This window comes from Panthera onca, chromosome A2 (genome assembly GCF_046562875.1).
Source record: "Panthera onca isolate mPanOnc1 chromosome A2, mPanOnc1 haplotype 2, whole genome shotgun sequence".
Taxonomy (NCBI): Eukaryota; Metazoa; Chordata; class Mammalia; order Carnivora; family Felidae; genus Panthera; species Panthera onca.
In genome coordinates this window covers 8,909,460-8,921,755 of record NC_138340.1, presented here as the reverse complement: position 1 = coordinate 8,921,755, position 12,296 = coordinate 8,909,460, and the positions used below count along the sequence as shown (strand labels likewise).

Sequence of the window (12,296 nt, the reverse complement as noted above, 5' to 3'; positions counted from 1 at the left end):
GATATCAACACAGCTGAGTGGCTGGAAGGCTGGGAGCAGGGAAGGACTTGGAAAGACCTAAGGCAACCAGAGCTTGGAACTCAACAAATGGCTGCGGATCCTACTAAGCGCTTGCATATTCGATCTGGATGCTTGCATTTCAGCCACTTCGGAGGCAATGCCCGTGGACACTCCCAAATGGCCCATGGGCACGCTCAATACTCCATACGCCTCACTCCCACCCATACGATCCGCTCCCTTGTAGCCCAGACAGTGAGTACAAGCCTCTTAATGTCTTGTAAGCACATGCATTCAGAGGGCTCAACTCAGTGGGATTAGAAAAAGGTGCACAGGAGCACCTGGCTGGCTCAGTTGGTAGAGCATGCAGTTCTTGATCTCAGGATTGCGAGTTCGAGCCCCACATTGGGTACAGAGATCGTTTAAATTTAAAAAAAAAAAAAACTTTGAAAAAAAGAGAAAAGAATGCACAAACTTGAGCATTTCAGGGTACCACCCCAGGGGAAACAAAAAGGAAGCTCTCAGCACCTGGCCTGGCTTTGTGGGATCAAAAGAAGGTGTATAATCTTCAGAATTACCCCTAATGAGGGGGCTGGAGGTATGAAGCAGGTACATCAGTAGAAAAGATCTGAGAGAGCCTCAGAATCCCTAGCTGGGCTGACTGGTGACGGTGTTTCTCTCCCAAAGTGAGTTAGTAAAGACTGGAGAAAGTGGCTACTTCCTCACATGCAGAGACACCAATGTGAGACTTCAAGGAATTCAAGGAACACACACACACACACACACACACACACATACACACACACACACACACACACACACACCCCAAGGAAAAATGATGCCAACAAAGGAACACAACAATTTTCTAGTAACCTATCCAATAGAAATAGAGATCTGCAAGTTGCCTGATATAATTGTTCCAAGAAAGCTCAGACAGCTTCACAAGAGCCCAGATAGACCATGTGGGGTCTCTCTTGATCAGATGGGGACCCCCAAGTGTGGGGTGACAATCGGGTGGAAGCCAGTGGTGCAGACAGTTGAAAGGATTCACCCGAGGCAGAATGAAGAAGTTTATTGAATACACTGCAAGGGAGCAGCAGGCAGGACAGCAAAGGAGGCTGTGAACGGGGGGGCTGTTGTTAGAGAGGGAAGGTAAGGGAGTATAGTGACATATGGAATTTTCCCTTCTTTGGTAACTGTGCCTAAAGCTAAGTAGCCCATTGGTCAGTTAGGGCCTATGGATATTTTGAGACAAGTGGCCTGACGGGCCCGTCTGTATTCAGCCAGGGGGGTTGGGGTCACTTTGGGCTCTTCTGCCTTGATCATGGTTCCATTGCACGAGCCTGTTGTCCAAAAGCGGCCTCTACAGACAACTCCATGAAATCAAGAAAACAATACATGAACAAAGCAAGAAGTATGGCAGATAGGAGAAATCATAAAGAACCCAAATAGAAATTCCAGCACTGAAGGAAAAGTGAAATGAAAAAAAAGAAATGCAAACAGAGAGGCTCAAGAGCTGACTCGATGAATACGATGAAAGAATCTGTGAACTTGAAGACCAGTCATTAGAAATCATACAGATGAAGGAGAAGAAAAGAAAAATGAACAAAAAGGAGTGAAGAAAGGTTAGGAGACTTAGGGGACACCTGTAAAATAAACAATGCGCACATAACGGAAATTCCAGAAGAAGAGAGAATGGCAGAACGCTTAAAGAAATAATGGCTGGAGAGGCACCTGGGTGGCTCAGTCAGTTGAGCGTCCGACTTCGGCTCAGGTCATGATCTCACAGTTTGTGATTTCAAGTCTCGCCTCGGGCTCGCTGCTGTCAGTGCACAGCCTGCTTCAGATCCTCGGTCCCCCTCTCGCTCTGCCCCTCCCCTGCTCATTCTCTCTCTCTTTCAAAATAAATAAATAAACTTAAAAAAAAAAAAAAAAAAAAGATAAACCAAGCTGACAAACCTTTAGCTAAATGAAGAAAAGATTAATAAAATCAGAAAGTAAAAAGGAGAAATTATAACTGATAGCACTGAGATTCAAAGTATCGTAAGAGACTACTATGAATAAATATATGTTAACAAATTTGATAACCTACAAGTATAAATTCCTTTAAACATACAACTTACTAAGACTGACTCATGAAACAGAAAATCAAAACTCAGTAAGGAGTAAGGAAATCGAATCAGGAATCAAAAAAAAAAACTCCCAACAAAGAAAAGCCCAGGACCAGATGGCTTCACTGGTGAATTCTACCCAACACTTAAAAAATTCCTGGGGCACCTGGGTGGCTCAGTTGGTTAAGCATCCAACTTTGGCTCAGGTCGTGATCTGGCGGTTGGAGAGTTTGAGCCCCACGTCGGGCTCTGTGTTGACAGCTCAGAGCCTGGAGCCTGCTTCCGAGTCTGTGTCTCCTTCTCTCCCTGTCCCTCCCTTACAAATGCTCTGTCTCTCTCTCTCTCAAAAAAAAAGTTAAAAATTCATACTAACTCTTCTCAAACTCTTGCAACAAATTAGAAAGGAGGAAATACTTCCAAAATCATTTTATGAGGCCAGCATTATATTTTTTTTAAGTTTTTTTAAAATGTATTTTTTAAAATTTATTTTTGACAAAGAGCAAGACAGAGTGTGAGCAGGAGAGGGGCAGAGAGAGAGACAGAAACACAGAATCTGAAGCAGGCTCCAGGTTCTGAGCTGTCAGCACAGAGCCCAATGTGGGGCTCAAACTCGTGAACTGCGAGATCATGACCTGAGCTGAAGTCGGATGCTTAACCGACTGAGCCACCCAGGTGCCCGTTATTAAAGTTTTTTTTTAATTTTTTTAATGTTTATTTATTTTGGAGAGAAAGGGTAGACAGAGCATGAGTGGGGGAGAGGCAGAGAGAGAGGGAGACATAGAATCCTAAGCAGGCTCCAGGCTCCCAGCTGTCAGCACAGAGCCTGACGCAGGGCTCGAACTCACGAACTGTGAGATCATAACCTGAGCCTAAGTCGGACACTTAACCGACAGAGCCACCCAGGCTCCCCTAAAAAAGTTTTTAAAAGTGTATTTATTTTGAGACAGACAGCGATAGTGTGAGAGGGGGAGGGGCAGAGACAGAGGGAAAGAGAGAATCACAAGCAGGCTCTGCACCATCAATGCTTAGCCAACTGAGCCACCCAGGTGTCTGAGGCCAGCATTACATAGATAACAAAGTCAGACGAGGACACTCCAAGGAAAGAAAATTAAGGGGCGCCTGGGTGGCTCAGCTAGTTGGGTGACTGACTTCGGCTCAGGTCATGATCTTGCAGTTTGTGAGTTTGAGCCCCGCGTCAGGCTCTGTGCTGACAGCTCAGAGCCTGGAGCCTGCTTCAGATTCTGTGTCTCCCCCTCTCTCTGTCCCTCCCCTGCTCACACTCTGTGTCTTTCTATCTCTCAAAAATAAAATGTTAAAAAAATTTTTTTCAAAGAAAATGACAAGCCAATATCCCTGGGAAACATAGGTGCAAAATTCCTCTATAAGGGGCTTCTGGACGGCTCAGTCGGTTAAGCATCTGACTTTGACTTAGGTCATGATCTCATGGTTTGTGAGTTCAAGCCCCATGTAGGGCTCTGTGCTGATGGCTCAGAGCCTGGAGCCTGCTTTGGATTCTCTGTCTCCCTCTCTCTCTGCCCCTCCCCTGCTTGTGCTCTGTCTCTCTCTCTCTCTGTCTCTCTCAAAAATAAATAAACATTAAAAAATTTTTAAAAATCCTTCACAAAATACTAGTACATTAAATTCAACAGCACACTAAAAGGCTTATACAACTTGATCAAGTGGATTTATCCCTGGTATGCAAGGATGGTTCAACATATGCAAATCAATACATGTGCTGTACCCAATTAACAAGATGAAAGATAAAAGTCATATGATCATCTCAGAAGGTGCAGGAGAGGCATTTGACAACATCTAACATCCTTTAATGATGCAATGAAACAAATTAGGTAGAGAAAGAATGTACCTCGGGGCACCTAGGTGGCTCAGTGGGATCTCAGGGTCGTGAGATCAGGTCCTGCATGGGCCTGCTTGGGATTCTCTCTCTCCCTCTCTGTCTCTCTGCCCCTACCCCACTTGGACATGATCTCTATCTCAAAATAAATAAAGAAACTTAAAAAAAAAAAAAAAAAGAATGTACCTCAATAGCGTAAAAGCCATAGATGACAAATGCACAGCTAACATCATACTGAAGGTAGAAACGTCGCCTCTTCCAGAACTATGTACCTGGCAAGAAACTGAGGAAAGGGTTAAGGTGAGATATATCTATTTGCCCCCTATTTTATACTCAGGAACTCCCCTACATTATCAGGGGTAACTTGCTTAAATTTTCTGGGATAGAATTTGAGCCTTAGTATCATTTGCATGAAGGTTTTGGACTTAATGCATTGAAGCAGTTGGCAAAATTAATTCGGAATCTGTGTTGTAGAGGCCCCCAAACCCTGTGTCTTTTAAAAGGTTTATATAGTGCCCTGCAATCTTTTTGGTTGTGTAAATTCTTCCTTTAGCATATTTTGGATTTCCAATTTGGTAAAATTGTGGACCTTTTAGTATTTTTCTCTTTTGTTCCTTCCCACCTGTCCTTCCTGATTTTGCTTTTTGGGGTTTTTTTGGTCACTGGATGAACTTTAGGGAAAGGAGGGTGCTCTCTACCCTGATATTTATTTTTTAGTTTTTATTTAATTAAAAAAATTTTTAAATGTTTTGTATTTAAAAAAAAATTTTTTTTTTTAACGTTTATTTATTTTTGAGACAGAGAGAGACAGAGCATGAATGGGGGAGGGTCACAGAGAGAGGGAGACACAGAATCTGAAACAGGCTCCAGGCTCTGAGCTGTCAGCACAGAGCCCGACGCGGGGCTCGAACCCACGGACTGTGAGATCATGACCTGAGCCGAAGTCGGACGCTTAACCGACCGAGCCACCCAGGCGCCCCAAAATGTTTTGTATTTTTTTTTTTTTAATTTTTTTTTTTTCAACGTTTTTTATTTATTTTTGGGACAGAGAGAGACAGAGCATGAACGGGGGAGGGGCAGAGAGAGAGGGAGACACAGAATCGGAAACAGGCTCCAGGCTCCGAGCCATCAGCCCAGAGCCTGACGCGGGGCTCGAACTCACGGACCGCGAGATCGTGACCTGGCTGAAGTCGGACGCTTAACCGACTGCGCCACCCAGGCGCCCCTTTAAATTTTTTTTTTAACGTTTATTTATTTTTGAGACAGAGAGATACAGAGCATGAACGGGGGAGGGGCAGAGAGAGAGGGAGACACAGAATCGGAAGCAGGCTCCAGGCTCTGAGCCATCAGCCCAGAGCCCGACGCGGGGCTCGAACTCACGGACCGCGAGATCGTGACCTGAGCTGAAGTCGGACGCTTAACCGACTGCGCCACCCAGGCGCCCCTGTTTTGTATTTTTGAGTGCGAGTGGGGGAAGGGCAGAGAAAGAGACTACCCTGATGTTTGTATATTTTTTCCTCCAGAGAGCCTCAAATCAGTGCCATCAGGAAACTCCCCTGTGACGACTTGTTGCTGTATAGGTTTTAAAGATCCCGGACCTAAGTCAGTTTCAACTGATACCTTTGCTGTGCCGCAGTGAGGCCGGGGGTATTGTCCTCTAGAACCTCGTGGGTCACAGTCATTGCTGCAATACGGACAGGGAGGCAGCAGCAGAGGCGTTTAAGATCCTGGTGAGTCCTCTGGCATGTGGGGTCAGGACTTACCCCACATTCTACTGACTCCCTTTCTCCTCTCTTCTCCTCTTTTTCTTTTTAAAGTTTATTGAGAGAGTGCAAGAACGAACAGAGAGACAGACAGACAGAAAGAGAATCCAAAGCAGGCTCCACGTTCAGAGATCGACTCGGGGCTCAACCCCACAACTGTGAAATCATGACCTGAGCTGAAATCAAGAGTCGGACCACTGAACCGACTGAGCCACCCAGGCACCCACCTCTTCCTCTTTTTAAATGGGAGCTGTTTCAGGAGTGACCCCTTGATATGGCCTCCTCTTGCATAGTCCTCTCTCCCACCCCCACCCCCGGGGATATCTCAAGGCCAACTCTGCCTCTATCGCAGCTTCCTTCTGATGCACAGATAAATCTCTGCAAACACATTAACCCAGGACCACTGTAAGGAGGGTCCCAATTTTGCTCTGAAAGGCCTAGGAATCCTAGAACTCTGGTCGGTTGAATCGAGAACTTCAGGTTGGTAGGCTTGCCCCAAGACAGGGCAGCACAGCATACAACATGAGCTCCCCAGGACCTAGCAGCCTACAGGACATGCCACTGTCATGGAGCAGAGCAGGTGAGCAAGTCAGAGTAAGAGAACACAGACCCACAGGCAGTGGTTTTGTCTGGACATGCTGCTCATGGCCACCTGTTCTGGTCACATGCAGATATGCGGTTCCTGTATTAAGACTGAGGCCCGCCCCCATACACCAGGAGGGTAGGACAAGGCTTAGGTCTCACATGACTCACATAATTGAGATCCAGGGGAGGGGAGGGCAGGGTCAGTCTCTCAAGCAGCTCTGAACTGGCTTCAGAAAGCCAGGAAAGGAGCCTGGAATGGGGTTTCATTGTGGCTGGGGGGTTAGTGAAAAAACATTCAGCGGCACTCGTCAAAGATGGGAGAGCAGATGGGTTTAAGACGGTTTCATTCAGAACCATCGTGACGGGTGTAGAGACACCTGTGATGGGATTTTCACAGGGGATGAGAAACGAGATGGGGTTCAACTCTGGACACAGCATGGGCAGGTGGGAGTTCATGGCCAGAGAACAGGGTGGAGGTCAGTGGATGGAAAAGGACTCAGAAAAATCAGGGGTAAGAGGGTTCTGGCTAAAACGACCTAACAGGGTTCTTCCTGAAGACAGGCCAGGGTGATCACTTTCAACTGGGGGATAAGGAGGGGGGGGAGGGGGAGGAACTTGATCAGCTATCAAGGGTGGTCAGACATGGAGGGGGTGGGGAGGATTTTGGTTCAGCTGACCTAGCAGGGTTCTTGCTAAAACTGAATTTTACAGGGAGCTACCCAGATAGACCTACGAGAAGGTTTAGGAGCCTGACACAAGTTTGGTCAAGCAAAGAATATTTGTCGGGGGTGGGGCCAGGGCAAGAGTTTTGCACACAGGGACTTGTGTGCTTGGAATCTGAGGCCAGTGCCATATAAGGGAGCCTCTGGACTTTTTTTTTTTTTTTTATGTGTATTTATTTTTGAGAGTGAGAGAGAGAGAAAGAGAGACAGAGCATGAGTAGGGGAGGGACAAAGACAGAGGGAGACACAGAATCCGAAACAGGCTCCAGGCTCCGAGCTGTCAGCGCAGAGCCCGACGCGGGGCTCGAACCCACGAGCCGTGAGGTCATGACCTGAGCTGAAGTCCGATGCCCAACTGACCGCGCCACCGAGGCACCCTGAGCCTCTGGACTTTCTTGTCACTTTGTCCAAGTGGTGGAGATAAGGGAAAGGGTGGGGGGGTGGTGAGGAGTAAGCGGTCAGCAAACATGAAAAGATGTGGAGTCTGGCTGATTATAAGGACCCACATGGGTAAGAAGAATATTTCTACTTATTTCTATATAAAAATGGCTTATTTCTATATAAAAAACTAACACCAACAGGAAGTTCATGAAATGATCGACAGTGTGTATTTGGAGATGGCTGGAGTCACAGCACTGGAAGGGAGCAGGATGTTTGGACAGTGAGTTTTCTTATGTTAAACTTTCTATCTCACGGATATACTTAAAATAGAAGTTGGTAGACACTGTGTTTTACTAGTTAGCAGTCTTTATTCAATTTTAACTTTTGTACATAGGAAACCATTCTAAGATTTAATTCCCCTTTTTTTTTTTTAAAGGTTTTATTTTTAAGTAATCTCTATACCCAACATAGGGCTCGAACCCACAACCTTGAGATCGAGAGTCCCACGCTCCACCAGCTGAGCCAGCCAGGTGCCCCAGATTGAATTCCTTTAAACACAGTTACAAAAGTGAAACCATAAAAAAATGAATATTTTCAAATCTTTTTCTTTTTAATTCTTTTAAGTGTTTATTTTGAGAGGGAGGGAGGGAGGGAGAGAGAGGGAGAGAGAGGGAGAGGGAGGGAGGGAGGGAGGGAGAGGGGGAGAGAGAGAGAGAGAGAGGGAGAGAGAGAGAGAGGGAGAGAGAGAGAGAGGGAGAGAGAGAGAGAGGGAGAGAGAGAGGGAGGGAGGGAGGGAGGGAGAATCTCAAGCAGGCTCCTCGCTGTCAGCACAGAGCCTGATTCAGGGCTCAAACTCACGAACCAGGGATCATGACCTGAGCCAAAATCGAGAGTGGGACGCTTAACCATCTGAGCCACCCAGGCGCCCCTAAATCTCTAAGTAGAAGGACATGTGGCATCATAGTTTGTCCTTCCCTTAGTTCAACACTGGGGTTATTTCCAGGAATAAGTAGCATATTCTAATGCGATAGGGGTTGGAATTTAGGTCCTTAAATGCACTGGATTTTCAAAGACTTACATAAGCTATAAGTAGCTTTCCTCACATCAATTAAAATAAGAATTCACTTTCTTTACCCTTTTATTTATTTATTTGGAGACCGAGAGGGGGACAGAGACAGACAGACAGCGCATGCAAGCGGGAAGAGGGGCAGAGAGAGAGAGAGATGATCCCAAGCAGGCTCTGTGCTGTCAGGGCAGAGCCCAATGACCTAGGGCTCGATCCCATGAACTGTGAGATCATGACCTGAGCCGAACAAGAGTCTGAGCCACCCAGGCATCCCCTTTACCCTTTTAAATGCCACTGTCCCCTAAGGCCATGCGTAAATACTGATGTAAAAATGAAAAATTGTACCGGGAAGCTCAAGCACATTCATCTCAAACCTTTGCCTAAAAGGAACAAAAAGTTCTATTTAGTTCTGCAGTTTTCCCGTCTTACTGCCATCATCTCTCTCAATCAACTTACATTTTCAAGCCCAAGAAACTAACAAAAAAAATGTTATTTCTCCCACAGGGAGCAAAATTAAAGCGCTAAGGGAGACCAGAAGCAAAGGACTGCAATACTCAATCCATTAACGGAATCCGGAGAAAAGAAACATAAATATTGAGCTCAGCACAGACGAGCAGCCAGCTCCTCACAGGACAGAAGGAAAGTCACAGTCAGAGAGTTTCTTTAAAAAAAAATTTGTTTTAACGTTTATTTATTTTTGGGACAGAGAGAGACAGAGCATGAACGGGGGAGGGGCAGAGAGAGAGGGAGACACAGAATCGGAAGCAGGCTCCAGGCTCCGAGCCATCAGCCCAGAGCCCGACGTGGGGCTCGAACCCACGGACTGCGAGATCGTGACCTGAGCTGAAGTCGGACCCTTAACCGACTGAGCCACCCAGGCGCCCCGAGAGAGTTTCAAACACACTCCAGACACTTCCAGTGGAGACAGAATCCCTGGAGGTGGAAGATCCCTGCTAAGGTAGGGAGTGGGGCGGGGGGAGGAAGGATACCTGAGCAGCCACAGGAATGAACCCTGGGACCCCTGAACCCCCTCCCTCCCCCGGGGCCTAGTGGAGCCCCTCTCTCCCTAAGGCTGCTGTTCTCCAAGTGAGGAAACTCTCAGCAGGATTCACTTGCAGGTTGTTACCCAAATGAACTCCCAAATTCACCAGCCCTAGCCCGGACACAGACCTCCTGACTTTCACAGGCTTTCTCAATACAAACAAATGACACTCCGTGCACGTACATGTGGATGCAAAACTCCAACCTGGGTCTAGACCCAGGACCAAGGGATCCACACTTACCTAGAAAGGGCATCTCCTCCCCACCCCTTTGTGCACAAGCATCCCCAGCTTTCCAGGCTCTGTAGCTTCTCTCCATATAAAGGCTCCTTCTAGGGGCACCTGGGTGGCTCAGTACGTTGAGCGTCTGACTTCAGCTCAGGTCATGATCTCACGGTCCGTGAGTTCGAGCCCCGCGTCGGGCTCTGTGCTGACGGCTGGGAGCCTGGAGCCTGTTTCAGATTCTGTGTCTCCCTCTCTCTCTGACCCTCCCCCGTCCATGCTCTGTCTCTGTCTCAAAAATAAATAAACATTAAAAAAAAAAATTAAAAAAAAAAAGAAAACCCATAAGTATTTATTACTTTCATAAAATAAGGATAGTAAACATTACTTCCATGGCAAGAAATTGTCCTATAAACAATTAATCTGACTTGAATGCTCAAAGTGCTGGAATTATAGTTGAAATTGCTCTCCTTCCCCCTCACCAAAAAAACAAAACAACAACAACAACAACAAAAAAACAACAGCGGGGCACCTGGGTGGCTCAGCAGGTTAAGCAACCCGGACTTCAGCTCAGGCCATGATCTCACGGTTTGCGAGTTCGAGCCCCGCGTCGGGCTCTGTGCTGACAGCTCAGAGCCTGGAGCCTGCTTCCGATTCTGTGTCTCCCTCTCTCTCTGCCCCTCCCCCACTGATGCTCTGTCTCAGAAATAAACATTTAAAAAAAAATTTTAAAAACGGCAACAAAACAGACCTCAGAATATTACTGCAACGTCTCCGGAAGAAAAACGAGAAACAAGAAATGTCAACACATGCGATGTGATACTAAAATTGTGTATATATATATATATATATATATATATATATATATACACACACACACACACACACATATATACGTGTATATATATGTATATACGTATGTATATACAGCTGAAATTCACCTTTGTCTTCCCTCTTTGGAAATATTTAATATGGTCTTTCTCAGTCTAGCACTTAAATACATTTTACATTTAATTGAAACTGGAAACCAAAAAAAAGTGCCTGAGTGTTATCAAGGTGACAAACCTAGGGATGGGCAGTGCCCACAGGGCAGATCACCCAGGAAAGTCTCAGAGAGGAACGCCCACCCAAAGGAGTTCGCGCAACCTGCCTGTGCCCAGGAAAGGTCCTGGGGGGAGGGGCACAGGAGTTCCTAAAACGTAGCTCCAGGTGCTTACTGTCTGCTTCCCTCTCGTGTAAAACATCCAGACAAAAATCACAAGCGTTTCAAATGGCCCATCCATATAATGTGTACGCTGCGTCAGTTTGAAATGCCCCCCCGGAGGACACACAGTTGATCCTGAGGCTGTGAACTGGAGAGGGGAAGTTGGCGTCTGGGGAGGCGGAGTAGGATCTGGAAAGTCAGGGATTTATTGCTGGCCTTAGGAAGAGCTAGGCTGGGGGAAAGGGTCGTGGATTTGAGACTCTGTTTCCCCAACATCTGGAACGCTCCGGAGAAAACGGGTGCCCCTGGGGAGACAGGAAGGGCTGGGGACCCCACAGACCACAGCACCTCCCGCGTACGAATCCCGGAGACGGAGTCACGACTGTCCCCTGACGACTCCCCCCCCTCCCCCCGTGGCCACCGCACGGATCGGGAGAGACGCGGCCGCGCGCAGTGACGGGACAGGACGCCGCGGGGTCCCGGCTGCCCGCACAGCCCGCAGGCCGCGCGTGGAGGGGGACTGAGGTCGGAGCGGCGCCCCCGGGGACTCGGGGGACTCGGGGACTCCGCCCCGTCCTGGCACACCCGGCCCCGCACACTCACCATCTCCCGGCTTCTCGGGTCGCCCGGCGTCGCGCCCGCTGCTCCCGCGGCAGGTGCAGGTCACTGCGCGAGTAACGCTGCAGCAGAGCCACCTGGGACCTTTTAAGCGCAGGTGAGAAGCGAACCGGAGCCAGGCCTCGAGCTTCCAGGGGGCTGCGGGGCGTCGCCACACCCACCTGCCCCTGCCGCGGCCCTGATTGGACCGCTCGCAAGGACCCGCCCCTCCGCTCCTGAGTGACAACAGGGCAGAAGGTCCGATTGCTTGCGAAAACCAGTCTCTTAGGTGGTCGCGAACCTGTCCCCTCCTGGGACGTTTGCTTTTAAACAAAACTTGGTCCTGGCCCTAGGGGGACCGTGGCGTCTTCCTGCAGCTCCTTGTAAACGTGGGGACACAGGCGTCCAGAGTCCGTTCCGGTGGAGCGACTCCCTTGTTCAGAGGAAGAGGGGCCAGGCCAGGCGGGGTTTACACACAGGGTCCGAGGTCCTCCCTGGGTCGGGGGCATTGGCATGAGGCTGCGAAACCACTCATGGACCTGTGACCCTTGTTTACAAAAACACTTTAAAAATGACCTCACGGGGGAAAAAATCAAATAAAATAAAATAATAAAAATGACCTCACGGGGCGCCTTAGTGGCTCAGTCGGTTAAGCATCAGACTCTTGATCTTGGCTCAGGTCATGATCTCGAGGTTCCTGAGTTTGAGATCGGTGTCAGCTCTGTGACACTGCACTGACAGTGTGGATTTTGGGAT

The 12,296-nt window shown here is 48.0% G+C and overlaps 1 protein-coding gene and 1 non-coding gene across 3 annotated transcripts in view; both read right to left on the bottom strand.

Moving 5' to 3' along the window:
• LOC132678237 (uncharacterized) overlaps positions 1–11,734 on the bottom strand; it is a 46,396-nt gene extending 34,662 nt beyond the window's left edge. For both annotated transcript variants that reach the window (XM_078443359.2, XM_078443357.2), the window contains exon 1: positions 11,547–11,734. Coding sequence is in view for 1 of the 2 variants with exons in the window: in XM_078443357.2 (XP_078299483.1) it covers positions 11,547–11,549 (3 nt within the window). In the remaining variant the exon portion in view is untranslated. The remainder of the gene's footprint in view (positions 1–11,546) is intronic.
• Positions 7,871–7,943, bottom strand: TRNAE-CUC (transfer RNA glutamic acid (anticodon CUC)). The gene has a single exon. It is a non-coding gene; the product is annotated as a tRNA-Glu (tRNA).
• Positions 11,735–12,296: the final 562 nt, after the last annotated feature.